The 27,126-nt window shown below is 60.5% G+C and overlaps 6 protein-coding genes and 4 non-coding genes across 16 annotated transcripts in view; 4 read left to right on the plus strand and 6 right to left on the minus strand.

Moving 5' to 3' along the window:
* The first annotated feature begins 349 nt into the window (after positions 1-349).
* Positions 350-11,951, plus strand: LOC115603505 (pre-mRNA-processing factor 39-like). Its single transcript, XM_030475430.1, has 14 exons — positions 350-464; positions 1,230-1,517; positions 4,121-4,246; positions 5,334-5,452; positions 5,558-5,725; positions 5,867-6,056; positions 6,146-6,253; positions 6,336-6,500; positions 6,926-7,052; positions 8,695-8,963; positions 10,023-10,207; positions 10,317-10,391; positions 11,541-11,664; positions 11,757-11,951. The coding sequence occupies exons 2-14, from the start codon at positions 1,281-1,283 to the stop codon at positions 11,820-11,822; spliced, it is 1,959 nt and encodes a 652-aa protein (XP_030331290.1). The 5' UTR covers positions 350-464; positions 1,230-1,280; the 3' UTR covers positions 11,823-11,951.
* MRPL49 (mitochondrial ribosomal protein L49) lies at positions 11,950-15,181 on the minus strand. 2 transcript variants are annotated; one of them, XM_030475437.1, is made up of 5 exons: positions 15,053-15,145; positions 14,093-14,252; positions 13,260-13,384; positions 13,014-13,166; positions 11,950-12,846 (listed from the first exon to the last, which is right to left on the minus strand). In XM_030475437.1, exons 1-4 carry the CDS (start codon positions 15,125-15,127, stop codon positions 13,020-13,022), a joined length of 507 nt encoding a protein of 168 aa, XP_030331297.1. In that variant the 5' UTR covers positions 15,128-15,145; the 3' UTR covers positions 11,950-12,846; positions 13,014-13,019. The 2 variants fall into 2 exon arrangements, with proteins under 2 accessions (XP_030331297.1, XP_030331296.1); XM_030475436.1 differs by having other exon boundaries at positions 11,950-13,166; positions 15,053-15,181.
* FAU (FAU ubiquitin like and ribosomal protein S30 fusion) lies at positions 15,144-17,279 on the plus strand. 3 transcript variants are annotated; one of them, XM_030475438.1, is made up of 5 exons: positions 15,144-15,235; positions 16,547-16,626; positions 16,721-16,865; positions 16,965-17,020; positions 17,107-17,279. In XM_030475438.1, exons 1-5 carry the CDS (start codon positions 15,172-15,174, stop codon positions 17,230-17,232), a joined length of 471 nt encoding a protein of 156 aa, XP_030331298.1. In that variant the 5' UTR covers positions 15,144-15,171; the 3' UTR covers positions 17,233-17,279. The 3 variants fall into 3 exon arrangements, with proteins under 3 accessions (XP_030331298.1, XP_030331299.1, XP_030331300.1); XM_030475439.1 differs by having other exon boundaries at positions 15,196-15,251; XM_030475440.1 differs by lacking the exon at positions 15,144-15,235 and adding an exon at positions 15,627-15,650.
* Positions 17,280-17,924: 645 nt separating this feature from the next.
* Positions 17,925-22,333, minus strand: WDR74 (WD repeat domain 74). The gene is given in 12 exon segments (XM_030475432.2): positions 17,925-18,111; positions 18,200-18,256; positions 19,197-19,307; positions 19,309-19,340; positions 19,553-19,608; positions 20,377-20,477; positions 20,580-20,681; positions 21,372-21,515; positions 21,598-21,661; positions 21,757-21,878; positions 21,974-22,080; positions 22,183-22,333. Coding segments are annotated over 12 exon segments (1,077 nt in total). The 5' UTR covers positions 22,244-22,333; the 3' UTR covers positions 17,925-17,991.
* A 200-nt stretch (positions 22,334-22,533) lies between these two features.
* LOC115603511 (programmed cell death protein 7-like) lies at positions 22,534-24,501 on the minus strand. Of its 4 annotated transcripts, XR_004389876.1 has the most exons (7): positions 24,411-24,452; positions 24,007-24,038; positions 23,620-23,684; positions 23,345-23,411; positions 23,047-23,074; positions 22,827-22,854; positions 22,539-22,628 (listed from the first exon to the last, which is right to left on the minus strand). XR_004389876.1 is itself a non-coding variant. In XM_030475441.1 (6 exons), the coding sequence occupies exons 1-6, from the start codon at positions 24,484-24,486 to the stop codon at positions 22,578-22,580; spliced, it is 282 nt and encodes a 93-aa protein (XP_030331301.1). In that variant the 5' UTR covers positions 24,487-24,501; the 3' UTR covers positions 22,534-22,577. The 4 variants fall into 4 exon arrangements, 2 of the variants coding, with proteins under 2 accessions (XP_030331301.1, XP_032775633.1); XM_030475441.1 differs by lacking the exon at positions 23,620-23,684 and having other exon boundaries at positions 22,534-22,628; positions 24,411-24,501; XR_004389877.1 differs by lacking the exon at positions 23,345-23,411 and having other exon boundaries at positions 22,536-22,628.
* Positions 23,160-23,226, minus strand: LOC115603530. The gene has a single exon (XR_003989891.1). It is a non-coding gene; the product is annotated as a small nucleolar RNA SNORD30 (small nucleolar RNA).
* Positions 23,276-23,403, minus strand: LOC115603531. The gene has a single exon (XR_003989892.1). It is a non-coding gene; the product is annotated as a small nucleolar RNA SNORD22 (small nucleolar RNA).
* LOC115603529 lies at positions 23,892-23,961 on the minus strand. Its single transcript, XR_003989890.1, has one exon. It is a non-coding gene; the product is annotated as a small nucleolar RNA SNORD26 (small nucleolar RNA).
* Positions 24,502-24,910: 409 nt separating the features above from the next.
* LOC115603527 lies at positions 24,911-25,101 on the plus strand. The gene has a single exon (XR_003989889.1). It is a non-coding gene; the product is annotated as a U2 spliceosomal RNA (small nuclear RNA).
* A 682-nt stretch (positions 25,102-25,783) lies between these two features.
* LOC115603475 (atherin-like) overlaps positions 25,784-27,126 on the plus strand; it is a 2,016-nt gene continuing 673 nt past the window's right edge. The window contains exon 1 of the mRNA XM_030475380.1: positions 25,784-27,109. Within this exon, the coding sequence (XP_030331240.1) occupies positions 25,784-27,109 (1,326 nt within the window). The remainder of the gene's footprint in view (positions 27,110-27,126) is intronic.

Genomic DNA, 27,126 nt, shown 5'->3' on the forward strand with positions numbered 1-27,126 from the left:
GTCAGATGGGATCCTGGGAGGAAGATCTTCCCTGGGAGGGTGGTGGGACACGGGAATGGGTTGAAGGGAGAAGCTGCCCCATCCCTGGCAGTGGTCAAGGCCAGGTTGGACACAGGGGCTTGGAGCCACCAGTGGAAGGTGTCCCCGCTCATCCTGGATCTGGATGAGCTTTAAGCTCCTTTCCCCACCATTCCCAAACTATTCCGTGATCCCATCTACGTCGGTTCTACCACCCCTGCCGCTGTGGCTCCTCCCGCCCGGCAGGGGGCGCGCCGCGGGCTGCTAATCGCCTCTCTTCCCCTCGCTGGTGGCGTCATCCGGGTCCTTGCGCCGCGCACGCGCGCTGCTGAGGCGGCGGCGGGACAAGATGGCGGCGGAGGGGCCGGAGGCTCCGGCCAGCCCCGGCCGAGGCGGCGCCGAGGGAGCGCTGGGGGACGGCGGGGACGGCGCTACCGGCCCCCCCGGTGAGCGGGAGGGCGGGGGGAGGAAGCTGGGGGGGGCGAGGTGGGGCCGGGAGTGGGGCGTGAGGTAAATCGGGGGTCCTGAGGGGATTTGGGGGGGTGTGAGGTAAATCGGGGGTTCTGACGGGATTTGGGGGGGGTGTGAGGTAAATGGGAGGTTCTGAGGGGATTTGGGGGGGTGTGAGGTAAATGGGGGGTTCTGACGGGATTTGGGGGGTGTGTGAGGTAAATCGGGGGTTCTGACGGGATTCTGGGGGGGTGTGAGGTAAATGGGGGGTTCTGAGGGGGTTTGGGGGGGGTGTGAGGTAAATCGGGGGGTTCTGAGGGGATTTGGGGGGGTGTGAGGTAAATGGGGGGTTCTGAGGGGGTTTGGGGGGGGTGTGAGGTAAATCGGGGGGTTCTGACGGGATTCTGGGGGGGTGTGAGGTAAATGGGGGGTTCTGAGGGGGTTTGGGGGGGTGTGAGGTAAATGGGGGGTTCTGAGGGGGTTTGGGGGGTGTGAGGTAAATCGGGGGTTCTGAGGGGATTTGGGGGGGTGAGGGGTAAATGGGGGGTCCTGAGGGGATTTGGGGGGTGTGGGGGGTACAGAGGGTCTGCGGACAGATGGGAGTTGTGGGGGGGAAGTGGGGGTGAGTTGGGGGGGGCTGAGAGTGGCAATGAAGGGGGTGCAATGGGGCAGAGCCAGGGGCTGTGGGGTGCCCACAGGGGACCCCAGTTTGGTTCCTGGGTGCCCCCCCATTAACTGGGGTGTCGTCCCCCCCCCCCCAGCCCCGGAACTGCCCCCCCCGGCCCCCACCCCCCCCACCGAGGAGCCGAGCGATGCCGCTGCCCCCCCCCAACCCGCCCCCCCGAGCTGCAACGGGGCAACCGCCGCCCCCCCCGAGCCCCAGGAGCCCCCCCCCGGCTGTGGAGCCCCCCCAGGAGCCCCCCCCGGTGCCGGCTGAGGAGCCCCCCCCCACCTACCCCATGGACTTTGAGAAGTTCTGGCTGGCGGCTCAGAGCAACCCCCACGACTTCACAGCCTGGACCGAGCTGCTGCAGTTCGTGGAGCAGGAGGTGAGGAGCCCAGCTCCCCCCCCCCATTGACACCCCCTTAAACACCCCCGCCCCCGTTAAAACCTACCTTAAAAGCTCTGCATCCTGTTAAAACCCATCTTAAACCCCCCACCCAGTTAAAACCAACCTTAAACCCCCCCACCCCATTAAAACCAACCTTAAACCTCCCCCATCCTGTTAAAACCCACCTTAACCGCCCCCGTTAAAACCCACCTTAAATCCCCCCCATCCTGTTAAAACCAACTTTAAATTCTCTCACTCCATTAAAACCAACCTTAAATCCCCCCCACCCCATTAGAACCCACCTTAAGTGCCCCCCACTCCGTTAAAATCAACCTTAAATCCCCCCCATCCTGTTAGAACCCACCTTAAACCCCCCCATCTTGTTAAAACCCACCTTAAATCCCCCCACCCTATTAAAACCAACCTTAAATCTCCTCCATCTTGTTAAAACCCATTTTAACGCCCCCAGTTAAAAACCACCTTAAATCCCCCCCACCCCATTAGAACCCACCTTAAGTCCCCCCCACCCAGTCAAAACCAACCTTAAACTTCCCCCACCCCGTTAGAACCCAGTTTAACCCCCCCCACCCCATTAATACTGACCTTAAACCCCCCCTGTTAAAACCAACCTTAAACCCCCCCATCCTGTTAAAACCAACTTTAAATCCCCCCACCCCATTAAAACCAACCTTAAACCCCCCATTAAAAACCACCTTAAATCCCCCCCATTAGAACCCACCTTAAGTCCCCCCCACCCCGTTAAAACCAACCTTAAACCCCCCGCCTTGTTAGAACCCACCTTAGATCCCCCCCCCATTAAAACAGCTCACCCCAAGTCTCAGCCCTGTTAAACCTGGGTTAAAACGTTCCTTAAAGCTCATCCAGAGCCTGCAGCCAAGTTAAAACCTTTGTTAAAAGTCCCCTTGAGCCCCCCCCCTCCACTAAACCCTTCACTCGAGCTCGCCCCAGCTGCTGCGGCCTCTTAAACCTTCCTCAAGTCTCACCCTGAGCCTACAACCCTGGTAAAACCCTCGTTAAAACTCATTTCAAGCCCCCAACCCCATTAAAACCTTCGTTAAATCCCATCTTAAGCCACCAACCCCATTAAAACGTTCCTTAAAACCCATCTTAAGACTCCAACCCCATTAAAACCTTCCTTAAATCCCATCTTAAGCCACCAACCCCATTAAAACCTTCCTTAAAACCCATCTTAAGCCTCCAACCCCATTAAAACCTTCGTTAAAACCCATCTTAAGCCACCAATCGCATTAGAACCTGTGTTAAAAGTGGTTCTGAGTCTATGGCCCACTTAAAACCTTCATTAAAACTCACCCTAAGCCTATGGCCATATTCAGACCTTTATTAAGTCCAATCTTAAGCCGCCAACCCCATTAAAACCTTCGTTAAAACCCATTTTAAGCCTCCAACCCCATTAAAACCTTCGTTAAAACTGGTTCTGAGTCTATGGCCCGCTTAAAACCTTCATTAAAACTCATCCTAAGCCTATGGTCACGTTCAAACCTTCGTTAAATCCAATCTTAAGCCACCAGCCCCATTAAAACCTTTGTTAAAACCCATCTTAAGCCTCCAGCCCCATTAAAATGTTCATTGAAACTCATTTTAAGCCTCCAACCCCATTAAAACTGGTTCGGAGTCCATGGCCCAGTTAAAACCTTCATTAAAACTCACCCTCAGCCTATAGTCACGTTCAAACCTTCATTAAATCCAATCTTAAGCCTCCAACCCCATTAAAACCTTCGTTAAATCCCACCTTAAGCCACCAACTCCATTAAAACCTTCGTTAAAACCCATTTTAAGCCTCCAACCCCATTAAAACCTTCATTAAAACTGGTTCTGAGTCTATGGCCCACTTAAAACCTTCATTAAAACTCATCCTAAGCCTATGGTCACGTTCAAACCTTCGTTAAATCCAATCTTAAGCCACCAGCCCCATTAAAACCTTTGTTAAAACCCATCTTAAGCCTCCAGCCGCATTAAAATGTTGTTTGAAACTCATTTTAAGGCTCCACCCTCATTAAAACTGGTTCAGACTCCATGGCCTGGTTAAAACCATCATTAAAACTCATCCTAAGCTTATGGCCACGTTCAAATCTTCATTAAATCCAATCTCAAGCCACCAACCCCATTAAAACCTTCGTTAAAACCCACCTTAAGCCACCAACTCCATTAAAACCTTCGTTAAATCCAATCTTAAGCCACCAGCCCTATTAAAACCTTCGTTAAAACCCATCTTAAGCCTCCAGCCCCATTAAAACCTTCATTAAAACTGGTCCTGAGCCCATGGCCCTGTTACAACCTTCATTAAGTCTCCCCCTGAGCCTACAACCCCATGAAAACCTTCCTTAAATCCCATTTTAAGCCCCCCCCCTTGTTCCAACCCTCCTTAAACCTCACCTTGAGCCCCCAGCCCCCTGCAATCCTTCAGTGAGCCCCTCTCCAGCCTCATCCCACCCCAGCACCCCGGATCCTTCACTCCGGAGCCGATTCCTCCGGTGCCATTCCTAACCCCAGGCTCGGAGCAGCTCCAGCTCCTCACCCCGGCTTTGGTTATCCCAAATTCCTGTGGTTCCCCCCCCCAGAACCACCTCCTGGCCGCCCGCAAAGCCTTCGACGCCTTCTTCTCCCACTACCCCTATTGCTACGGCTACTGGAAGAAGTACGCGGACATGGAGCGGCGCTTCGAGTGCGCCCGCGAGACCGAGGAGGTGCTGGGGGGGCCAAACCCCATTGTCCCCTCCTTGGGGGGTGTAAAAGGGGGGTTTAGGGGGTCCCTGGCATGTTTCTGGGGGTCCCCAGGGTATTTAAGGGGTCCCTGGTGTGGTTTGGGGGGTCCTCAGGGGGTATTGGGGGGCCTCCAGCGTGATTCGAGGGGTCCCCAGGGTGTTTCAAGGGGTCCCATGGGCATTTGGGGGGGTCCCCAGGGGGTATTGGGGGGCCTCCAGCATGATTCAAGGGGTCCCCAGGGTGTTTCAAGGGGTCCCATGAGCATTTTGGGGGGTCCCCAGGGGGTATTGAGGTGCCTCCAGGGTGATTCAAGGGGTCCCCAGGGTGTTTCAAGGGGTCCCATGGGCATTTTGGGGGGTCCCATGTGTGCGTTGGGGGGTCCCCAGGGGGTATTGAGGAGCCTCCAGGGTGATTCAAGGGGTCCCCAGGGTGTTTCAAGGGGTCCCATAAGCATTTTGGGGGGTCCCTGGGGTGTATTGGGTGGTCTCCAGGGTGTTTCTGGGGGTCTCTGGGCTGTTTCAAGGGGTCCCAGTGACATTTCGGGGGGTCACCAGAGCTGTTTGGGAGGGTCCCATGGGTGTTTCAGGGGTCCTCATGGAACCTGTGGGTGTTTGGGGGGCACCTGGGGTGTTTAGGGGGTCCCTGCAGTGTTTTTTGGGGGGCCATGGGGTGTTTAGGGGCATCCCTGGAGTGTTTTGGAGGGTCCCATGGGTGTTTGGGGGGGTCTCTGAGGTGTTTTGGGGGGTCCCGTGGGTGTTTGGGGGAGTCCCATGGGTGTTTTGGGGGTTCCCGTGGGTGTTTGGGGGGTCCCATAGGTATTTTGGGGGGTCCCATGGGTGTTTGGGGGTTCCCGTGGGTGTTTGGGGGGGTCCCTGGGGTGTTTTGGATCCTTTCCCCACCACTTTTCCCACCAAACCAGCGCTTCCAATCCCTTTGGGGGGGTTTCCCCCTTAATTCCAACCCCACTGGTGGATTTTGGGGATGTTTCCCCCTGATGTGGGACACGGGGCCGGGTCCCCCAACCCCTGGGGGTGACATTGGGTGTGTCCCCCCCCCCATTTCCATCAGGTGTTTGAGCGGGGGCTTCAGTCCATCCCCCTCAGCATGGACCTGTGGATCCATTACATCTCCTACCTCCAATCCACCCTGGACATGAACCTTCCCGAATCCATCCAGAAGATCCGCGGGTGAGCGCCGGGAGAAGCCGCTGGCGGCTCCGGCAGTGCCCGGGTCTCCTCTTCCTCCTCATCCTCATCCTTTCCCCATCCTCATCCTCATCTCTTCCCCGTCAGCGTCTTCGAGGCGGCGGTGGCAGCAGCCGGGATGGATTTCCGCTCGGATAAACTCTGGGAACTCTACGTGGAATGGGAACGGGAACAAGGAGACCTTCGTGCCGTCACCGGGATCTACGACCGCGTCCTCTCCATGCCAACGCAGCTCTACAACCATCACTGGGAGAAGTACGTGAGCCCCGACTCCAGCACTAAAATATCCCTAAGGAACAGCCCGCTGCTTCGTGCTGGGAATTCCCTCGCTCCCATCACCAAATCCTTGCTGGTTTTGGGGTGTCCCCCCTCATTATCCCCCTTGTCCCTTTATAGGTTCAAGGAACACGTTCTCCACAACCCCCCCAAAGACATCTTATCCCCAGAGGAGCTGCTCTGGGTCCAATCCAAGCTGGCCACCGATCCCGTGCCGAAGCCTCCGGAGCCGGAGGGGACGGAAGCGCCGCCGGGAGAGGATTTGCCGCCCGGTGTGGAGGGGAAAGGGGCAGCGGCAGCGAACGCTCAGGTAGGCCCCAACGCAGGGATCCCAATGGGGTTCAGGGGGTGTTTGGGGGGGGGAGGGGGGATTCCACCCACATCCCGCTTCATTCCCAGGAGGATCTAGACCAGGAAAAGATCCGGGAGCTGGTGATTTCCATGCGGCAGCAAATCTACGCTCAGAACGAGGCGGAAGTCAGCAAACGCTGGAATTTCGAGGACGGGGTAAGCGCGTTCACCCCCTTCCCCCCCCTGGAAACCCCTTTGAAATCCCATCTTCATCCCGATCCTCACCCTCGCTTCCCAGATCAAGCGTCCCTATTTCCACGTGAAGCCCTTGGAGAGGGCTCAGCTGCGGAACTGGCGGGATTACCTGGATTACGAGATGGCAGCGGGCTCCCACGAGCGAACCATCGTCCTCTTCGAGCGCTGCGTCATCGCCTGCGCCCTCTACGAGGAATTCTGGATCAAGGTGAGCCCATTCCCGCCTTCCCATCCCGTTTGCCCTCCAAATTCCCCTTCAAAGCAGGAATTCCCCCCCCCCCCAACCCTCATTGGGTTCATCCGAGGGTGTTTTTTCCCTCCTTTCCCCCCCCCCCCAAAGTGAACGGTTTTAACTCTCTTTTTCCTCCTGGAAACGCCGTTTTCTAACACCCGTTTGTTTAACTCCCGCTGCTGCTTTTCCCCCCGCCCGCGGCACCTTCCCCCCCTGCCTAAGAGCCCGCAGGAATGTCGGAGCAGAGGGGCCTTAACGTGAGTGCCCCCCACCCGATTGAGCACATCCCTGCCCGGCCGGGCGGCGGGGGGATGCTCACGCGTCCGTCTGTCTGGCCGTGTCCGTGTGTCCCCCCCCCCCCCCCTCCTCGCTTCTTGTGTCCACTTCTTTTTTCCCTGTAGTACACCAAATACCTGGAAAACCACACGGTGACGGGGGCCCGGAGCGTCTTCCAGCGGGCTTGTGGCTATCACCTGCCCAGGAAACCCAACATCCACCTCCTCTGGGCTGCCTTTGAGGAGAAACAAGGTGGGGGAGCCCCGAAAGTGCACCCAAAACACCCCGGTTTTAAGCCAAACCACCACGTTTCCCTCCTAATTGCTCCGTTTTGGGGGCAAAAAGGATGTGTTTTGCCCCAAACCACTCCGTTTTCAGGGTGAAATGCCACATTTCACCCCAAAAGGCTCCTTTCTGGGGGTTGAGGTGGTGGATGGCACCACAAAAGACTTTGGGTTTGGGGCTGAAAGGGCAGATTTCACCCCGAATCACTCGGTTTTTGAAGCTGAGATGATATTGCACCCCAAAACGCGCTGTTTTCAGGCTGAAATGCCACGTTTCGCCCCAAATTGCTGCTTTTTTGGGTATGAGATGACGTATTTCATCCCAAAAGAGAAGTGTTTTGGGACAGAGGAGGCCTAGTTCGCCCCAAAACGCTCCATTTTCAGGCTGAAATGCCCCATTTCACCCCAAAATGCTCCTTTTTGGGGTCTGAAATGTTATATTTCACCCCAAAACGCTCCATTTTCAGGCTGAAATCCCAAATTTCACCCCAAAATGCTCCATTTTGGGGCAGAGATGTCAAATCTCACCCCAAACTACTCTGTTTTCAGACTGAAATGGCCCATTTCACTCAAAATTTCTCCTTTTTTGGTTCTGAAGTGTCAAATTTTATCCCAAATCCCTCTTTTTGGGGTCTGAAATGTTATATTTCACCCCAAAACACTGTTTTCAGACTGAAATGCCACATTTCACCCCAAAATGCTCCCTTTTGGTTCTGAAGTGTCAAATTTCATCCCAAAATGCTCCTTTTGGGAGACTGAAATGTCCCATTTAACCCCCAAACGCTCCATTTTCAGCCTGAAATGTCCCATTTTGCCCCCAAACGCTCCATTTTGGGGGTCTGAGATGTCACATTTCACCTCAAAACACTGTTTTCAGCCTGAAATGCCCCATTTCACCCCAAAACGCTCCTTTTGGGGTCTGAGCTGTCACATTTCACCCCAAACCACTCCATTTGGGGGTCTGAGATGCCCCATTTCACCCCAAAACGCTCAATTTGGGGGTCTGAGCTGTCACATTTCACCCCAAAACGCTCCTTTTGGGGGTCTGAAATGCTAAATTTCAACCCCAAATGCTCCATTTTCAGACTGAAATGCCCCATTTCACCCCAAAACGCTCCTTTTGGGGGTCTGAGCTGTGACATTTCACCCCAAACCGCTCCTTTTGGGGGTCTGAAATGTTATATTTCACCCCAAAATACTCAGTTTTCGGACTGAAATGCCCCATTTCACTCCAAAATGCTCCATTTGTGGGTCTGAGCTGTCACATTTCACCCCAAAACGCTCCTTTTGGGGGTCTGAGATGCCCCATTTCACCCCAAAACACTCCTTTTGGGGTCTGAGCTGTCACATTTCACCCCAAAACACTCCTTTTGGGGTCTGAAATGCTAAATTTCATCCCCAAATGCTCCATTTTCAGCCTGAAATGCCCCATTTCACCCCAAACCGCTCCTTTCAGGGGTCTGAGACATCCTATTAACCCCCAAACCCCCCATTTCCAGCCCAAACCACCCCATTCCCCCCCCTTCTCCCAACCCGCTCCTCTTTGGGGGGGCTCCGCAGTGCCCCATCCCCCCCCACTCACGTGCCCCCCGTCGCGGCTGCGGGCGCAGGGAACGTGGAGGAGGCGCGGCGCATCCTGCGCTGCTTCGAGGAGGTGGTGCCGGGCCTGGCCATGGTGCGGCTGCGGCGCGTGAGCCTGGAGCGCCGGCACGGCAACCTGGAGCAGGCCGAGGCGCTGCTCACCGAGGCCATGGAGGCCAACGAGGGGCTGCCCCTCGCCTCCTTCTACGCCGTGAAGCTGGCGCGCCAGGCCTGCAAGGTGCAGAAGAACCTCGGCAAGGCCCGCAAGGTGCTCGTGGAGGCCCTGGAGAAGGAGCCGGTGAGGAGGGGGGGGGAAAGGGGCCCTGGGGGGCAGGGGGGAAAGGGGGTGGAGGGGGGTGTTAATGGGGGTTTAGGGGGGTTGGGAGGGTTTTAGGGAGGGTTTTGGGGGGGTTCAATGGGGGTTTAAGGGGGTTATAGTGAGGGTTTGGGGGTTTGGGGGGGTTTAATGAGGGTTTTGGGGGTTTTAGTGAGGGTTTGGGGGGGTTTAGTGAGGGTTTAAGGGGGTTTGGGAGGGTTTTAGTGAGGGTTTTAATGAGGGTTTGGGGGGTTTTAGTGAGGGTTTATTGAGGGTTTAGGGGGTTTGGGAGGGTTTTAGTGAGGGTTTAGGGGATTTTGGGGGGGTTTAATGAGGGTTTTGGGGGGTTTAGTGAGGGTTTGGGAGGGTTTTAGTGAGGGTTTAAGGGGTTTGGGAGGGTTTGGGGGTTTTGGGGGGGTTTAGTGAGGGTTTAGGGGGGTTTAGTGAGGGTTTTGGGGGTTTTAGTGAGGGTTCGGGAGGGTTTTAGTGAGGGTTTAGGGGGTTTTAATGAGGGTTTAGGGGGGTTGGGAGGGTTTATTGGGTTTGGGAGGGTTTTAATGAGGGTTTGGGGGGTTTATGTGAGGGTTTGGGGTTTTAGTGAGGGTTTAAGGGGTTTTAATGAGGGTTTGGGGGGGTGGGAGGGTTTTAGTGAGGGTTTTAATGAGGTTTTGGGGGTTTTAATGAGCGTTTTGGGGGGTTTAGTGAGGGTTTATTGAGGGTTTAGGGGGTTTGGGAGGGTTTTAATGAGGGTTTAGAGCGCTCAAATGAGGGGTTTGGGGGGTTTAATGGGGGTTTAGGGGGTTGGGAGGGTTTTAGTGAGGGTTTAGGGGCATTTGGGAGGGTTTTAATGAGGGGTTTGGGAGGGTTTTAGGGTTTAGGGGTTTTCAATGAGAGTTTATTGAGGGTTTAGGGGGTTTGGGAGGGTTTTATTCAGAGTTTGGGGTTCAAACCCCACTTGGGTTCCCCCAAACCCCACTTGGGGCTCCCCAAACCCCACTTGGGGGCCCCCCCTGTGACCGCTGTGGGGCGGGGGGGGGGCAGGACAACGCTCGGCTCCACGCCAACCTGCTGGAGATGGAGTTTGGGGCCGACGTGCGGCAGAACGAGGGGAACACCATGAGGTGCTTCGAGCGGGCGCTGCGCAGCCCCCTCCCCGACGAGGCCAAAGTCGTCTTCTCCCAGCGCCGCGTCGAGTTCCTCGAGGACTTCGGCTCCAGCATCCACAGGTCGGGGCTTTGGGGGGGGGTTCGGGGGGGTTTTGGGGGGGGACGACACCCCAAAAAGGGCTGGTTTGCCCCCATTGAGCCCCCCCTGAGCGGTCGCTCTCACCCGCAGCCTCCTCACGGCCTATGACGAGCACCAGAAGATCCTGAAGCAGCACGCGGCGCGCAAGAGGGCCCCCGAGAACGGGTGAGGAAATTTGGGGGGCCAGGCCCTTGTACCCCCCCCCAGTGCCCCCATTCCACCCCCCATTCCCTCCCGTCCCCCCTCCAGTGCTCCCATTCCCATCCCCTCATTCATTCCTCCCTCAGGTTCTCCCTGTTTCCTCCCAGTTTCTCCCCTTTCTGTCCCTGCTTCCCTTTATCCCACGTTTTCCCTGATTTCCACCCTTTTATCCCAAAGTGTTCCCTTTATCCCCATGTTTTCCCCGATTTCCACCCTTTTATCCCAAAGTGTTCCCTTTATCCCCATGTTTTCCCCTTTAGGCCAAATTTATGCCCTTTTAATCCCAAATCTGTCCTTTTAGCCTCATTTTTCCCCCGTTTATGCCCAAATTCTGCCCTTTATCCCTGACTTCTGCCTTTTTATTCCCAAATTTCACCTGTTTTATCCCAAACTTGTCCTTTTAGCCCTACTTTTCTGTTTATCCCTGATTTCTGCCCTTTTATCCCAAATTTCTCCTTTCTTATCCCCATTTTTTCCTTTTAGCAGCAATTATTCTCCTTTTAGCCTCATTTTTTCCCCTTTTATCCCTGATTTCTGCCTTTTAGCCCCAAATTCTCACCTTTCATCTCCAGCTTTTCCCTTTATTCCAAACTTGTCCTTTTATCCCAGATTCTTCCCCTTTTATCCCCAAATTTTGCCCTTTTATCCCAGAATTCTCTCCTTTTATCCCCAAATTTCTCTCCTTTGATCCCAAACTGGTCCTTTTATCCCAATTTTTCCCCTTTTAGCCCCAAATCCTGCCCTTTATCCCCATTTTTTTCCCTTTTAGCCCCAAATTTGTCCCGTTTTATCCCAAACTTGTCCTTTCATCCCAGACTCTTCCCCTTTTAGCCCCAAATTCTCCCCTTTATCCCTGATTTCTGCCCTTTTATCCGTTTTTTCTCCTTTTATCCCATATTTTCCCCCTTTTATCCCTAAATTTCTGCCCTTTGATCCCAAACTTTTCATCCCAGACTCTTCCCCTTTTATTCCGATTTCTCCCCTTTTCTCCCCATTTTTTCCCCTTTTACCCCCCATTTTTCCCTTTTTAGCCCCAAATTTCTCCCCTTTGATCCCAAACTTGTCCTTTTATCCCTGTTTTTCCCCGTTTCTCCCCATTTTCCCCTCGCCCAGCTCGGAGGAGCCCGAGGACAAGCGGCTCCGGCCCGACGACGGCTCCGGCCTGGGGGGGGGCCCCATCGGGTTCCCCTCGGGGGGGGACGTCGCCTCCAGCCCCTCCTACAGCTACTGGTACCAGGTCAGTTTGGGGGGGGCCGGGGAGGGGGGGGATGGATTTGGGGGGGTCCCAGTGACGCTGACGACCCCCCCATTGTGTGTCCCCCCCCCCAGCACGGATACGGCTCCTACAGCTACCAGTCCCCATGGAACTACAACCAGTACTACCCCCAGACCTGAACTGGGGCCCGGCCCCCCAACTTCACCCCGACCCCCTTTTCTACCCCCCCCCCCCCCCGTTTCTGTACATTTTTGGGGTCCCCCCTAATTTTGGGGGGGGAACTGTAAATAAACGAAGCAGCACCGCCACGAGGAGCCCCCCAGGGGCCTTTATTTGGGGGGGTCACAAAGGTGTCTTGGGGTCCCCGGCACAGGTTGGGGTCACAAGAGGCTTTAAACCCCAGTTTTGGGGGTCCCCCCCCAGCTCAGCAGCAGCTTTGACTTGAGTTTGGGGTTTCTCACTGCTTGTGGGGGGCTTCAGCCCCATTTTGGGGTGCATTTTGGGGTGCTCTGCATTGTTCTGGGGTACAGGGATTGATTTTGGGGTGCTAGGGTGAGGTTTGGGGTGGGTTTCAGGGTGCCAGAGCGGTGTTTTGGGGTGCTCTGGGGTATTATGGGGTGTATTTCAGGGTTCAGGGGGTGTTTTGGGGGGCTATGAGGTATTTTGGGGTACTGGGGTGTGTTTTGGGGTGTACTTGGGGGTGTTCTGGTCTATTATGGGGTGTACCTAGGGTATTTTGGGGTGTATTTCAGGCCTCAAGGTGTGTTTTGGGGGCTCGGGCTGTATCTGGGGGTGTTCTGGTGTATTATGAGGTAATTTTGGGGTGTATTTCAGGGTTCAAGGTGTATTTTGGGGTGCTCTGGCATATTTTGGGGTACTGGGTTGTACTCTGGGGTGTTCCAGCATGTACTTGGGGGTGCTCCGGGGGGTAGTTTGGGGTGTATCTGGGGTGTTTTGGGGTGTATTTCAGAGTTCAAGATGCATTTTAGGGTGTTTTGCTGTATTTGGGGGTGGTTTGGCTTATTATGGGTTGTTTCTCAGTTATTATGGGGTGCTCTAGGGGTTCTCTGGGTTATCACGGGGTGTATCTGGGGTGTATTTCAGAGTTCAGGATGCATTTTAGGGTGTTTCAGTGTATTTGGGGGTGCTCTGGGTTATTATGGCGTGTATTTGGGGGTGCTCTGGGTTATTATGGGGTGTATGCAGGGGTGCTCTGGGTTATTACAGGGTGTATCTGGGGTATATTTCAGAGTTCAGGATGCATTTTAGGGTGTTTTGGTGTATTTGGGGGTGCTCCGTGTTATTATGGGGTGCTCTGGGGGTGCTCTGGGTTATTACAGGGTGCATTTGGGGGTGCTCTGGGTTATTATGGGGTGCTAGAAGCCGCGCTGCAGCAGCCAGCGCCGCAGCTCAGCGCCCCAGTGCCCCTTGAGCCGGAGCTCGCCCGTCACCTCGTTCACCCGCACCTCGGGCTGCGGCGCCCCCAGAGCCCGCAGCAGCTCCCGCACCTCCCGCTCCAGCGCCTGGGGGGGGACACACACACACAAAGGGGGGGTTTTAGCACCCCAAAACCTTCCCCAAACACCCCTCCCTCCCCCCCATCCCCGAGGCCTCACCCAGAGGTCGCCCTCGACGTGGCGCAGCTCCGTGAGGCGCCGGTTCCCGCTCACCAGCCGCTCGTACACGGGCAGGTTGTGGTGCCGGGAGCGGCGGACGAAGTAGGGCAGCGCCGGGGGGGGGCCTGGGGACGGGGGGGGGACACCCCATATTGCAGCACCACCCCCCCCGGGGGCAATAACCCACCCATGGGGGTAATAACCCACCTCAGTTGGGGGTAAATACCCCATCCCAGGCCATGGCAAACACCCCCGTTGTTGCCCCCCCCCCCCCATTACCCCCCACGTAAATACCCCCCCCATGCCCCCCTAGTAAATACTTACTCCTGGGTAAGATATTTAAATCCCTGTATTGCCCCCCCCCGGGTAAATAACCACCCCCCAGGGGCAATAACCCCCCTAAATTGCCCACCCCGAGGATAAATACCCCCCCCCAATTGCTCCCACAAGAGTAAATACCCCCCAGGGGTAACTAACTCCCTTGGTGCCCCCCCGGGAAAATAAGGTGCTCCCAATGGGTATAGCCCCCACTAAATGCCCCCCCCCCGTTTTAAACATTGCCCCCCTGGGGTAATTAGTGCCCCCCCCCATGGGTATATACCCTCCTCTGGGTAAATTCCCCCCCCAATTGCTCCCACAAGAGTAAATAACCCCCCACCACCCCTTAGGAGGGAAAATACCCCCTAATTGCCCCCCCTTCCCCATTAAATAACCCCCCATAGAACAAGATTCCCCCCCCCCAGGGCTATTACTTAGGGCTCAGCACCCCCCTGGGGCATCACTTTGCCCCAGACGGGGGAGCTGAAAGGGGGTATTAAGGGGGGGTCACTGACCTGCGGGGGGGCTCCAGCCCGAGGGGGTGGGGTAGGAGGGGTGCGGGGGGGGGTCGGGCACGCGGGTGGGGGGCAGCAGCCGCTCCACAAAGGCAAAGTCAGCTGTGGACTCCTCAACGGGGGGGGGCTGCGGGGCGGGGGGGGGCGCTCCGGGGGGGGTCTGGAAGAGGGGGGGCAGCAGCGGGTACCCCGTGTCCTTGGGGGGGGCTAAATGCCCCCCCCTCCCCCCAACCTCTTTCTGATTCTCTATTCTCCTCTCAGACCCCCCATTTCCCCTCAGGATTCCCCCAGCTCCCATCAGGATCCCCCCATTTCCCCTCAGGACTCCCCCAGCTCCCATCAGGATCCCCCCATTTCCCCTCAGAACCCCCCAACTCCCACTAGAACCCCCCATTTTACCTGAGGACCCCCCCCATTTCCCCTCAGGATCACCCATTTTACCTCAGGATCCCCCCATTTCCTCTCAGAACCCCCCAACTCCCACCAGAATCCCTCATTTCCCCTCAGAACCCCCATTTTACCTCAGGACCCCCCCCATTTCCCCTCAAGATCCCCGTATTTCCTCTCAGAACCCCCCATTTTACCTCAACCCCCCCCCCTTTCCCCTCAGAACCCCCAACTCCCACCAGCATCCCCCATTTTACCTTAGAACCCCCCAATTCCCCTCAGAACTCCCCATTTTACTTCAGGACCCCCCCCATGTCCCCTCAGGATCCCCGTAGTTCCCCTCAGAACCCCCCATTTTACCTCAGGATGCCCCTATTTGCTATCAGAACCCCCCATCTCCCCCCAGAACCCCTCATTTTACCTCAGAACTCCCCATTTTACCTCAGGATCCCCCCCGTTTCCCCTCAGAACCCCCCCTCTTCCCTCAGTACCCTCCTCCTCAGCTCCCTCCCACCCCCCCACGCCCCTTCCCCACATTCCCCCTTTGCCTCCCCAACACCTCCCGGCCCCTACCTGCACCCTCCTGCCCCCGCCCGCCCTCCCGAGCGCCGGCAGCAGCCGCCGGCCCAGCGCCGCCATCGCCGCCATCTTGGCAACGCCTCCTTCTTCCCGCCGCCAGCACGCACGCACGCATGACGTCAGCACGCCGCCGCGCAGGCGCAGAGACGCCCTTTCCTGAGGCGCGGCGACCGGCGGGTGAGGAGCCGCTGAGGGAAGGCCGCGGCCGGGGGGGCCCGAAGGGGCTTTGGGGCGTTATTGGGGAGCTCTAAGTGGGGTTTGTGGGGTGGGGAGAGCCCCTGAGGGGCTTTAGAGGGGTCTGGGGTGGTTATTGGTGGGGGGCCGAGGGGCGGGGAGGCGCTTGGAGGGGACTGTGGGGGGTTATGTGGGGTAAATGGGGGTCTGGAGGGTTATTGGGGGGCTCTAAATGGGGTTTGTGGTGTGGGAAGAGCCCCTGAGAGGCTTTAGAGGGGTCTGGGGTGGTTATTTGGGGGGGCTGAGGGGCGGGGAGATGCTTGGGGAGGAGCGGGGGGGGTTGTGTGGGGTAAATGGGGGTCTGTGAGGCTTTGGGGGGGTCTGGAGGGTTATTGGGGGGCTCTAAGTGGGGTTTGTGGTGTGGGAAGAGCCCCTGAGAGGCTTTAGAGGGGTCTGGGGTGGTTATTTGGGGGGGCTGAGGGGCGGGGAGATGCTTGGGGAGGAGCGGGGGGGGTTGTGTGGGGTAAATGGGGGTCTGTGAGGCTTTGGGGGGGTCTGGAGGGTTATTGGGGGGCTCTAAGTGGGGTTTGTGGTGTGGGGAGAGTCCCTGAGAGGCTTTAGAGGGGTCTGGAGTGGTTATTGGGGGTCTGGGGGGGCTTGAGGTGCAGGAAGAGGCCTTGGAGGGGTCTGGGCGGGGGATATGGGGGGTTCGGGGTGGCTATTAAGCATCTAGAGGGTTATTGGGGGGATTTGGAGGGTTCTGGGGGGGTCCTGAGGTACAGGGAGACACCTTGAGAGGCCTTGGAGGGGACCGGGGGGGGGATCTGTGGGGTAAATGGGGGTCTGTGATGCTTTGGGGGTGTCTGGAGGGTTATTGGGGGCATCTAAGTGGGGCTTGAGGTGTAGGGAGAGCTGCTGAGGAGCTTTAGAGAGAACTGGGGGGGTAATGGGGGGGTTATTGGGGGTCTGGGGGGTGTTTCTGGGGGTCTCGGGCCTCGGGTGCTGCCAGCGCCGCCGCTGAGCTGTGTCCCAGCCCCTTCGGGCTCCTGGTCACAGCCCTTTGTCCCCAGGGCCCTTTGCCAGGGGCCAGAGTCCTTCTGGGCAGGGAATGGCTGCAGAGAACCCCCCCCAAAACACCCCTCAGGCCCCCTAGACCCCCCCATAGATGGTTGGGAGCCCCCAGACCCCCCACTACTGCGCCCCAGGGTGATCGAGGAGCTGGGTGGTAGCAGTTACAGTTCCCCCCTCTTTTCCTGGGGTCTCCCCCCGTTAGAGGAGGGGGACACCCCTAAACCCCCCCTTTCCCCCCCCCAGCCACCATGCAGCTCTTCATCCGTGCCCAGTCCCTCCACACCGTCGAGGTCTCCAGCACCGAGACCGTCGCCCAGCTCAAGGTGAGCCCTTACCCAAATTATGGGGTGCCTCCCCCTAAATAAACTCCATTCTTGGGGTGATTAACCCCCCCTCCTGTTCCCCCCCCCTCCCCAGGCGCGGGTGGCGGCGCTGGCCGGTGTCCCCCCCGAGGACCAGGTGCTGCTCTTCAGTGGGACCCCCCTGGATGATGAGGCCGTGCTGGGCCACAGCCCCCTCCCCGAATTCGCCACCCTCGACCTCTCCTCCCGCCTCCTCGGGGGTACGTTTGGGGGTGGGGGGGTCACTAATTATCGGGGTGCTCATTAACTTAATGACCCCCCCGCACCCCGCAACACCCCATTTTTTTTCCTATCCATAGGGAAAGTCCACGGTTCCCTCGCCCGTGCCGGCAAAGTGAGGGGCCAGACCCCCAAGGTGAGTGTTGGGGACCCCCCCCCATGGATTTAGGAACCCCCCGCTGTTTTGGGGACCCCCCCCCCGACCTTCCTCCTCCTCCGTAGGTGGCCAAGCAGGAGAAGAAGAAGAAGAAGACAGGGCGGGCGAAGCGGCGCATGCAGTACAACCGCCGCTTCGTCAACGTCGTGCCCGGCTTCGGCAAGAAGAAGGGGCCCAACGCCAACTCCTGAGCGGTGGCACCAGTAAACGGGCACCGGATTGGGGCCAATTCCCGGGATTTTGGGGCTTTTTGTGGCTTTTAGGGGTCTTGTTTTCCTTCAGAGGGTTGATTTTGGGGGTATTAAGGGGTTTGAAGGGCGGTTGTGGGGGTGAAACGGGTGCTTTGGGGGGTTGGCGGGTCGCTGAGCGGCTCTCGGGGCTGTCACTGAGCGCTGGGGGTGAGAAGTGCTTTAATTAGTGTTAATTAGGGGCGCGGGGGGTGGTGATAATTAGAGGGGACAGCACGGAGGCGTGTGCAGCGTGGTTCTGTATGGGACGGGCGGAAATAGCCGAGCGCTGCCGGAAATTACCGAGCAGTGGAGGGCGGGGAGAGCCGAGTGGCGGGGGGAGGGAAGTGCCGAACGGGGACGGAAATACCCGAAGCGAGGGCGGGGCGGGCCGAGCGGTGCCGAAGGTGTCCGAGCGGCGAGGATTGGCGGAGGCGGACAAGGGGCGGGGCGAGCGGCTACGAAAGGAGCCGACGCAGGACGGGAGGTGCCCGAACGCCTCCGAGCGCGGCCGGAAATAGCCGAAGAGGGGAGGCGAAGGACCTTGGGATGTAGAGGGGGGGTGTTTTAAGGGGGTTGGGATGTGGGGTCAAAGGTCAGGTTTAGGGTCAGGGTTACAGACGCTGCATCCCGTTATCCCTCAAAAAAAACCAACATTTGCGACCAACGGAGCCAAAATCACAGTTTTTTGCCCCAATTTGTGGTCCCCCCCCCTCCCCTCCCCTAAATCTTCCGTTTCTTGCCCCGTTTTTGGGGGGTGGGAACCGTTTCCATCGAGTCCCACAGCGCGTCCTCCTCCTCCTCCTCCTTCACCTCCGCGGGGGGGGGCAGCTCCTCCTCGCTCTGGGGGTGGCAAAGATGGGGGTGACAGGGGAGGGAGACCCCCAAACCCAGCCTGGGGGCACCCCCAAACCCCGGGGGGGGCCCTCACCTCCCAGTCGTGTTGGGTGCTCAGCAGCAGGCAGCTCAGCTGGGACTTGAGGTAGACCTGGAGGCAGCAGCGTTAATGGGGGGGGTCTCATAGGGGTTTGGGGGGGTTTTAAGGGGTCTGGGGGGGGGATTTGAGGGGTTCTCAGGGGGTATTGGGGGTGTTTTGGGGGGTCTTGAGGGGTGGCAGGAGCTTTTATGAGGGGTTCAGAGGGACTCGAGCGGTGTCTCAGGGGGGTTTGATGGGGTTAGGGGGGGCCTCAGGTGGTTTGGGGGGGATTTAAGGGGTTCTGGGTGGCCTCCAGAAGGGTCTCAAGGGGGGTTGAGTGAGTTGGGGGAGACTGGGGGGATTTTGGGGGGTCAAAGAGAAGTTTTGGGGGGGGCAGAAGAGGTTTTGGGGGGTCAAAAGGGATTTTGGAGGGATTAAAGGCAGGTTTTGGGGGGTCAGAGGGGGGTTTGGGGTGTCAAAGGGGGATTTGGGGGGATGAAAGGCAGGTTTTGGAGGCCAGAGGGCAGTTTTGGGGGGGAATCAAGAAGATTTAGGGTGTCAAAGGTGGGTTTGGGGGTGTCAAGGGTGGTTCTAGGGGTATCAAAGGGGGGTTTTGGAGTGTCAAAAGAGGGGTTTGGTGTCAAAGCGGGTTTAGGGATGTCAAAGGGGGTGTCAAAGGGAGATTGGGGGGTGTCAAAGGGGAGTTTTGGTGGTAAAGAGGGGTTTTGGTGTCAAAGGGGGTTTTGGGGTGTCAAAGGTGGGTTTGGGGGTGCCAAAGGGAGATTTGGGGGTGTCAAAGGGGGTTTTGGGGGTGTCAAAGGGGGTTTTGGGTGTCAAGGGGGGAATTTGAGGTGTCAAAGGGAGGTTTAGGGGGTGTCAAGGGGGGTTTTAGGGGTATCAAAGGGGGATTCAGGGGTGTCAAAAGGAGGTTTAGGGGGTGTCAAAGGGAGGTTTTGGGGGTGTCAAGGGGGGTTTTGGGGTGTCAAGGGGGGGTTTTGGGCTCAGGACTCACCTTGTGGCACAGGCGCCCCTCCCCCACGTGGTGCAGCCGCAGGAACCGGTCGAGGCCGCAGGAGGCCACGAGGGGCCCCCGGGGGTGACACTGGAGCCCCCGCACCCCCCCCCGCGCCCCCCCGGAGGCTGCGCAGCACCCGCCCTGGGGGGAGGGGCGGGAACGGGGGGGGGTGGGTGCGCTGCGGGGGGAGGGGCAGCCCCACACCCCCCCCCCCCCCCCCCAGTGTAACCCCCCTCCCCCCCTATGGTGTGACCCCCCCTCATGGTGTGACCCCCCCCCGGTGACATTCCCCCCCCCCCCCTCGGTGTGACCCCCCCCGGTGTGACCCCCCCCCCGGTGTGACCCCCCCTCACCTTTGCGCAGGTCAATGACCGCCATGTCCCCCCGGGCGCTGCCGACCACCACCGAGCTGGGGGGGGGTGGGGGGGGGTGTCAGTGTCACCCCCAGCCCCACAGAGCGCCCCATAGACACCCCCCCTGCCCCATAGCACACACACACGCCCCCCCCCCCCCCCCCCCCAGCTGCTCCCAGCCCCTCCCAGGGGCACCACTGAGCACCCCAGGGTGCCCCATAACCCCTCTGGTTGTCCCACAGCTCCTTAAGGACAGCGCAGTGACACCCTCAGGCCCCCCCATAGCTCCCCACTGACACCCTCAGACCCCCCATCACCCCATAGCCCCCCACTGACACCCTTAGATCGCCCCGTCACCCCATTGACACCCTCAGGCCCCTCCCAGGTCACCCCATAACCCACAAAGGGGCACATTTGAGTCCCTCCCAGGGCACCCTCAGCAGCCCAGGGTCCCCCATAGCCCCCAGGTCACCCCATAGCCCCCCACTGACACTCTCAGACCCCCCAATCACCCCACAGCCCCCCACTGACATGCTCAGACCCACCATCCCCCATAGCCTCCCACTGACACCCTCAGACCCCCAATCACCCCACAGCCCCCCACTGATGCCCTGAGATCCCCCCATCACCCCATAGCCCCCCATTGACACCCTCAGGCCTCTGCCAGGTCACCCCATAACCTGCAAAGGGGCACATTTGAGTCCCCCCCAGGACCCCCTCAGCGGCCCAGAGCCCCCCCATAGCCCCCCACTGACACCCTCAGACCCCCCAATCACCCCCTAGCCCCCCAGGTCGCCCCATAGCCCCCCCCCAGCCCCACTCACGTCTCCCCCGGCACCACGGCCAGGGCCGTCAGCGGCCCCTCCCCGAACGTCGCCTCCAGCACCGGGCGCCGCTGGGGGGACCCGGGGTCATAGAGACGGACCTGGGGACACGGGGGGGGGGGTGTGTGACACCGGGGACCCCAAAACACCCCCCCCCATTGTGTGCGTGTCCCTGTGCCCCCCCCCGCGCCCCCCGCTCCCACCTGGCGATGGGCCGTGCAGGTGACGATGCGGCCGGAGCCCGGCAGGAACTGCAGGTCCCGGTCCCAGATCGGGACACGAAGGTCGAGCCAATCGTTCCTGACCTGGGGGGGGAGGGGATGAGGGGGGGAGGGGATGGGGGAGGGGAAGGGATGAAGGAATGGGGGAGGGGATGGGGGAAGGGATGGAACCGGGGGGAAGAGATAGGGAAAGGGATGAAAGGATGGGGGAGATGGGATGAAGGAGGGGGAATGGGATGAGGGGGGAGAAGGGATGGGGGAGGGGGTGAATGTGGGATGAAGGGATGGGGGATGGGATGAAGGAGGAGACGGAGGGCATGAAGGGGGGCAAAAGGAATGGGATAAATGGGGGGAAGAGATGTGAGAAAGGATGAAGGAACGGGAATGAGATGGGGGGGATGGGATGAAGAGGGGGGATGCGATGGGGAAGGGGATAAATGTGGGATGAAGGGACGGGGGATGGGATGAAGGGGGGGATGGGGGTGCAGGGGGGGAATGGAATGGGGGAGGAGAAGGGATGGAGAAGGGGATGAATGTGGGATGAAGAGATGGAGATTGGGGGATGGGATGAAGGGGGATGGGATGAGGGGGAATGGGATGAAGGGGATGAGATGGGGGGGATGGGATGAAGGAGGATGGGATTGGGGGGGATGGGATGAGAGAGGGGATGGGACGGGGGGGGGGTGGGATAAAGGGGGGTGGGATTGGGGGGGATGGGATGAGAGAGGGGATGGGACGGGGGGGATGGGGCGGGGGGGGAGGGGCGGCTCTCACGTTCTTGGCGCGGAACAGCGGCTGCTCCGGGCGCTGCAGGTCCCAAACCTTGAGCCCGTTCTCGCGGCCCCCGGTCCCGACGCGCTGCGGCCGAGCCGGGTCCTGGCGCATCCGGCACAGCCCCTCCCCCACCTCCAGCGACAGCTGCGGGGCGAGGGTAGGGGGGTCAGCGGGGGGGGGGGGCACCCCCAAACCCTCCCCCCTCCCCCCCCCCATAAACACTCACATGCTCGGTCCCGTCCTCGCGCCAAACCTTGATGAGCCCCGACTCGACGCACGTGACGATGGAGCTGGGGGGGGGGATGGGGGGGAGGGGAAGGTGGGGGAGGGGTTTTATGACACCCCCTCCTCCAAGGAGCTCCCCCTCCCCTCCCCCCCCCGGTACCTTCCGAGCGTCGCGAGGCCGCAGAACGGCCCCTCCCCCCCCGCGCAGAGCCGCGACCCCGTGAACTGCCCCTTCTCGGTGCTGAACAACCGGACGCAGCGATCGAGGCCGCCCACGAGGAGCTGGGGGAGGGGAAGGGGGGGGGAGAGGGGGTTAAACAAGAGGGGGGAGGGGGACACGACACCCCCCCCTCCCCCCTCCCTTTGACCCCGCTGACCTCGGTCTCGCGCGGGTCCCCCCAGCAGAGCGCGCGCGCCGCCTCCCCGCGCCGCAGCGCGGAGCCGCTCGTGTAGTTGGTGGCGCGTTGGTGCCGCAGGTTCACGCCTAGATTTTAGGGGGGGGGGGAGCAATGGGAGGGGTATTTAGGGGGGGTCACCCCCTCCCTGCCTCGCCCCCCCCCGCGCCGGGGCCCGGCCCCTCCCCCACCTTTCAGCGCCCCGGTCTCGGCGCCCACCCAAACGTGGCTCCAGTGCGTGGGCGCCGCCATGTTGGAGGTGTCTGTACGTCAGTTCCGGGTGGGGAACAAGGGACCGCGCGGTGTGGTTCCGGGTGAGCGGTTTCCACCCGGACGCTTATTAAGGGGAATGACCCGGATGTAACGGGGGGCGGAGAAACTCGCCACGAGGGGCGGGGCCAGGACGAGAACACATCCCCTCCCTGAAGCCACGCCCCCTCCGTGCGCCCGTCCCTCCCGCCGCCACAGTACCACCCGCCCGACAGGGGGCGCCACACCCCGATCCCCGCCCCCAAGCCCAAATTTAAGCCAAAAAACTCGGGTTTTGTATCAAAAATATCCATTTTATTGAACAAAAATATCGATTTCATTGAACTTGTGACACGAGGCCGCGGGATCCATCCGAGCGGGGGCACATCTGGGGAGGGAGCAGCATAACAGGGGTGTCAGTGCGCGTGTCCATCCCTCCTCCCGCGCCCCACAATGGTCCCTCCCATCTCCCCCCACCCCGTGCCTCAGGTGGAACCAGTCACTCATTGGCTCAGCCTGGGGCGGTGTCACCTCATCCTCGGCACAGGCCCCGCCCCCTTCCCTCTAAGCCCCGCCCCCAACTCACCTCCGGCCCCGCCCTCGGCTCGTGCCACCTGTGGGAAAGCGAAGGGGGGAGGGGGGAAGGGGGGGGGGTGAGTGTCTCCCCTCCCCCATTCCCGTCCCCTCCACCCTCATCCCAATTTTTCAGCCATCCCGAGTGTTTTCAGGGCTCAAGGTGAGCTGGGTGTGATGTCATCACCAAAATTGGGGCGGGGGAATGATGTCATCGATGACATCAAACGTACCTGCTCCCATGGGGTGTCCAGGGCCGGGCTGTGGGGACACAAAAAGGGGGGGGGGAGGTCAGGGGGGGTGCTCAGGGGGTGGGGGAGGGGCTGCATCCCTTTACCCCCTCCCCCAGAGTCAGTGGTTGCTTCTCAGCAGCGGGTTCAGCCGAACGAGATTCAATTGGGGTCATCACAAAGTGGGGGGGGACACCCCAAAACCAACCCTCCCCCTCCACCCCCACCCCGGCCCCCTCAGACCGTCCATCGGGACGCAGCATCCTCCTCCCCTCCCCCCGCCAGCACCAGTGGGTTCGACCTTGGGCAGGTCCTGGTGGCCGGGGGGGGGTCAGACGCGGAGGGGTTTCCTCATCGGGGGCCGGCGGCTGCGGAGACACAGGGATGGGGGGGCTGCGTCAGGGCTGGGTTTGGGGGGACACTGGGGGCGAGGGCAGGACCCGCAGTGTCCGATCAGGGCTTTGGTAACTCGGAGCTGCCATTGACCCGTGTCGTCCAGCCCGGGGGGGTCATCGCTTCGGACGGGGCACGGAAGGGGGGACACAGAGGGGCTGGGGAGGGGTTCCACACACTCACCCTCACATTCAGCCCCACTGGCCATCGTGGGGGTCACTCTCGGGGTTGCGTCACCCCCCGCCCCCCTGCAAAAACGAGGCTTAATTAGGGCTGGGTCATTAATCAATGGGCACCGGGTATCCCCCCCCCCTGCTGCTCTCAGCTGGGGGTTGGCATCAGGCTCCCTCAGCCATATGCTTGTCGGGTATCGATCGTCACCGAACAGCGCAGAAACACCCCCATAAACCTTCCCCCCCCACACCCGTGGATCTGTGTGTGTGTCCCCCCCCAGCGCCACTCAGAGCCTGACAGAGTTTCTCCAGTGCGGTCAGGAAGAGAGAGTTCGCGGGATCATCCCCGCAGCGCTCCCGCGGGGGGGGGGTTCACACCGAGAGGGGGGACACTCACCGGCGACAGCGGCTCCATGGCGGGGGCTGAGCCTGCGGATGAAGCGGCGTTAAGGAGGGAGCGGCGCTGGTCCCGCTGTCCCCCCCCCACCCCACCCCTCCCGGGGAGCGCGGCTCCCTCAGAGATACACGAGCCTTCACCCCGCGGTCAGCTCAGGTCTGTGAACGGGCTCATCACGGAGCAGCCCCCGCAGGGAAGGGGGAACGGGGCGGCACAAACACACCCCCCCCCCCCTTCCATCAGGGAACCCATCGCCCCCCTGAGGGACGCACAAAATGGCGGCTACACGAAGGGAACCGACCCCACAAACCCCTCCTGCCTCAGCGAGCACAAACGCGGCCCCGCGTCCCCTCCCATTGAGTTAAATAAAGAGAGTAAATAAAGGAGCGACGACATCGACTTACCAGCTCCCCGCGGCTGCGCGGACAAAATGGACGAAACGCCGCCGCCCGCGCGCTTAAATAGGACGCGGGGCATCATGGGAAGGGGCGGGGCCAAGGGCCCGGGGCCGTTGTTGGGGGGGGTGAATGGCGGGAAAGGGCGCTGGGGGGAGTTGGGGGGGCGAGCGGAATAAAAAGATTTATTCTTTTTTATGTTGTTTAATCGTTTTTGGTTAATTCCGGTGCTTTTATTGTTGTTATCGCTCTCGGTGCCCGCGCGGCGCCGCGGCCCCGCCCCTCGGGGCGGAGCTGATGCAAATCCATGCTCGAAATGGCCGCCGGGACCTGCCGGTGCCGCGGGTCCGGGGGGGACACACCGGGGCTGGTCCCCCCCTTCCGGTGCCGGGTCTGTGCCGGGGAGCAGCGGAACCGGTGACCGGGGCCGCGGAGCGGGGTCGGGCGGAGTCACCGCGATGTTGGGGGGAGCCGGAGGCCGGGTCCCGGGGGCCGCGGCAATTCTCAGTATCGCTTCTCGGCCTTTTGGCTAAGATCAAGTGTAGTATCTGTTCTTATCAGTTTAATATCTGATACGTCCTCGATGAGAGGACTTTATATTAAACGGATTTTTGGCACTGGGAGTTGGATCCGGAGCTTGCTCCCTCCGCTCCGCGCATCGTCCCGGTATTGCAGTGCCTCCGGGAACGGTGCACCCCCTCTGGGGGACCTTTTCATGGTTAAAAATAGAATTAAAACTTTAAATACATCCTTTAATACGCTACTACCATTAATTATTAGCTGTTCTCTACAGAGCTAGGAAGAACAGTATTCAGCCCGCCCCGAGTAAAGCCTTAAATTCTTCCCAGGGGTCACTGGGGGGAGCCGGGGGACAGCGATGAAACCGCTGAGCCCAAACTTCGCCTTAACCCCGCGGAATTCCGCGCTCTGTGGGGCGGATTGTGGCTGAATTCTGTGTATTACGGCTCCACCGCCCATTTATTAATAGTTACTAAAGTAACCGTTTGTTATTAACCCCCCGTTCATGGTTAATTAATTGTTATTGGGTTTATTCCCTCTCTCGCCCGTCCCTACCTCAGCGCCGCCCCCTCTCCTCTCCTCAGCCACCCGGACAAAATGGCGGCCGCGCCTCAGTGGGCGGGTAAGCTCCCGAGCAGCTCGCTCAGCCAATGGGAAAGCAGCATTCCCGCGTCGCTAGGCAGAACCCGTCCCTTCCGCTCCTCCGTCGCCCTGCGATAGGGCGAGGCGGGAACCAATCAGAAAATAGGTACCGAGCGCGCGGGTGCCGTGCGCACGTCGGTAGGGGCTGACGGACAGAGAGCGGGGGGGGGGGGGAAAGCGAGCGTCGCGCACGCGCTCGTTGCGTTCGCGGCTGTGCGCGCATGCGCCGCGGCGCGCGGGTCCGGGGAGGAGGGGGGTGGTGGCGTTGTGACGCATGCGCGGTGACGCTCGACGCATGCGCGGCGGCGTCCGGGGGTGTCGTGAGGCGGCGGCGGCGGGTGGCGGCGGCGGCGGCGCAGGCGCGGAGCGAGAGCGGCCGAGAGCGGGCAGCGGGCACCGGGCAGGGCAGCAGCGGGGACGGCCGGGCCCCGGCTCCGGCCTCCGCGCTCTCCCGGCCGCGGCCTTTCCGCCAAGGCCCCGCCTTCCCCCCCCCCTTCCCCTTCCCTTTCCCCGCCCCGGGGCCTAGGCCCGACCCCCGCCCGCCACTGCCGCCGCCAAAGGCCTCGTCGCCGCCGCCGCCTCAGCGCGCCCTCGCTTCCGCTTCCCCTCCTTCCCTTCCCTTCCCCCCCCCCCCACCCCTTTCCCTCCCCGCCGTCGCCATGGACGTGAAGCGGCTGAAGGTGACCGAGCTCCGGGCCGAGCTGGGCCGCCGCGGCCTGGATTCCCGCGGCCTGAAGGTGGAGCTGGCGCAGCGGCTGCAGGAGGCCCTGGACGCCGAGATGTTGGCGGCGGGGCCTGAGGAAGGAGGCCCCGCCGGGCCTGGGGCCTGCGCCGGGGAAGCGGGGCCGGCCGGAGGCCCCCCCGCGCATCACCACGGCGGGGGGGGCGAGGAGGAGGAGGAAGAGGAGGAGGAGGAGGAGGAGGAAGAGGAAGAAGAGGAGGAGGAGGAAGAGGAGGACGAGGAAGCGCTCTTGGCTGACGAGGAGGAAGCGGCCGTCGCCACGGCGGGAGCAGCAGCAGCGGCGGCGGCGGCGGCCCCCTGCGAGGTGGAGGCGGCCGAGCCCGGCCCTCCGGAGGAGGAGGAGGAGGAGGCGGCGGAGGTGGAGGAAGCGGCGGCGGAGGAGCCGCAGCAGCAGCAGCAGCCGCCGCAGGAACAAGCGGCGGCCGAAGCGAAGCCGGAGCCCGAAGGGCCCGAAGGCAGCGGCGTGAACGGAGCCGAGAGGCCGCAGGAGGAAGGGCCCAGCGGGGACGAGGCCGCCGCCACCGAGGTCAAGGAGGAAGGGGCCCAGGCCGGTGAGCACCGCTCCTGCCCCGTTATCCCCCCAAACCTGCCCCGAACCCGTCTCGGCCGCGGCCGCTTCCCACCCCCTTTAAATCCCATTTATCCCGGTGGGAATTCCCGCTGCGTCCAGCCCCGCTCGCCCCGAGCCGGTTTGGGGGAGGCTGGAATCCCCACGTTGGGTCGCCCCCGGGTTCCCTCGGCCGGGATTGGGATGGGAGCAGGGAACGGGATGATCCGGGACACGTTTGGAGGGAAAAGCCGCCGGGTTCGGGGTCGGGTTTT

The sequence above is a fragment of the Strigops habroptila genome, unplaced genomic scaffold (assembly GCF_004027225.2).
Source record: "Strigops habroptila isolate Jane unplaced genomic scaffold, bStrHab1.2.pri NW_022045636.1_ctg1, whole genome shotgun sequence".
Classification (NCBI taxonomy): domain Eukaryota; kingdom Metazoa; phylum Chordata; class Aves; order Psittaciformes; family Psittacidae; genus Strigops; species Strigops habroptila.

Excerpts from the sequence above, each read along its gene's own strand:
- LOC115603511 (XM_032919742.1), bottom strand. The coding sequence starts at position 24,486 with ATGATGCCCCGCGTCCTATTTAAGCGCGCGGGCGGCGGCGTTTCGTCC. Across the intron at positions 24,039-24,410 it reads CGCGCAGCCGCGGGGAGCTG|GCTCAGCCCCCGCCATGGAG; the intron begins GTAAGTCGATGT and ends CTTCATCCGCAG. Across the intron at positions 23,412-24,006 it reads CCATGGAGCCGCTGTCGCCG|CCGCCGGCCCCCGATGAGGA; the intron begins GTGAGTGTCCCC and ends GTGTCTCCGCAG.
- MRPL49 (XM_030475436.1), bottom strand. The coding sequence starts at position 15,127 with ATGGCGGCGATGGCGGCGCTGGGCCGGCGGCTGCTGCCGGCGCTCGGG. Across the intron at positions 14,253-15,052 it reads GCGGGGGCAGGAGGGTGCAG|ACCCCCCCCGGAGCGCCCCC; the intron begins GTAGGGGCCGGG and ends CCCCTCTTCCAG. Across the intron at positions 13,167-13,259 it reads ACGTCGAGGGCGACCTCTGG|GCGCTGGAGCGGGAGGTGCG; the intron begins GTGAGGCCTCGG and ends GTCCCCCCCCAG.
- LOC115603505 (XM_030475430.1), top strand. The coding sequence starts at position 1,281 with ATGCCGCTGCCCCCCCCCAACCCGCCCCCCCGAGCTGCAACGGGGCAA. Across the intron at positions 6,501-6,925 it reads ACGAGGAATTCTGGATCAAG|TACACCAAATACCTGGAAAA; the intron begins GTGAGCCCATTC and ends TTTTCCCTGTAG. Across the intron at positions 10,392-11,540 it reads AAGAGGGCCCCCGAGAACGG|CTCGGAGGAGCCCGAGGACA; the intron begins GTGAGGAAATTT and ends CCCCTCGCCCAG.
- FAU (XM_030475438.1), top strand. The coding sequence starts at position 15,172 with ATGACGTCAGCACGCCGCCGCGCAGGCGCAGAGACGCCCTTTCCTGAG. Across the intron at positions 16,627-16,720 it reads AGACCGTCGCCCAGCTCAAG|GCGCGGGTGGCGGCGCTGGC; the intron begins GTGAGCCCTTAC and ends CCCCCTCCCCAG. Across the intron at positions 16,866-16,964 it reads CTCCTCCCGCCTCCTCGGGG|GGAAAGTCCACGGTTCCCTC; the intron begins GTACGTTTGGGG and ends TCCTATCCATAG.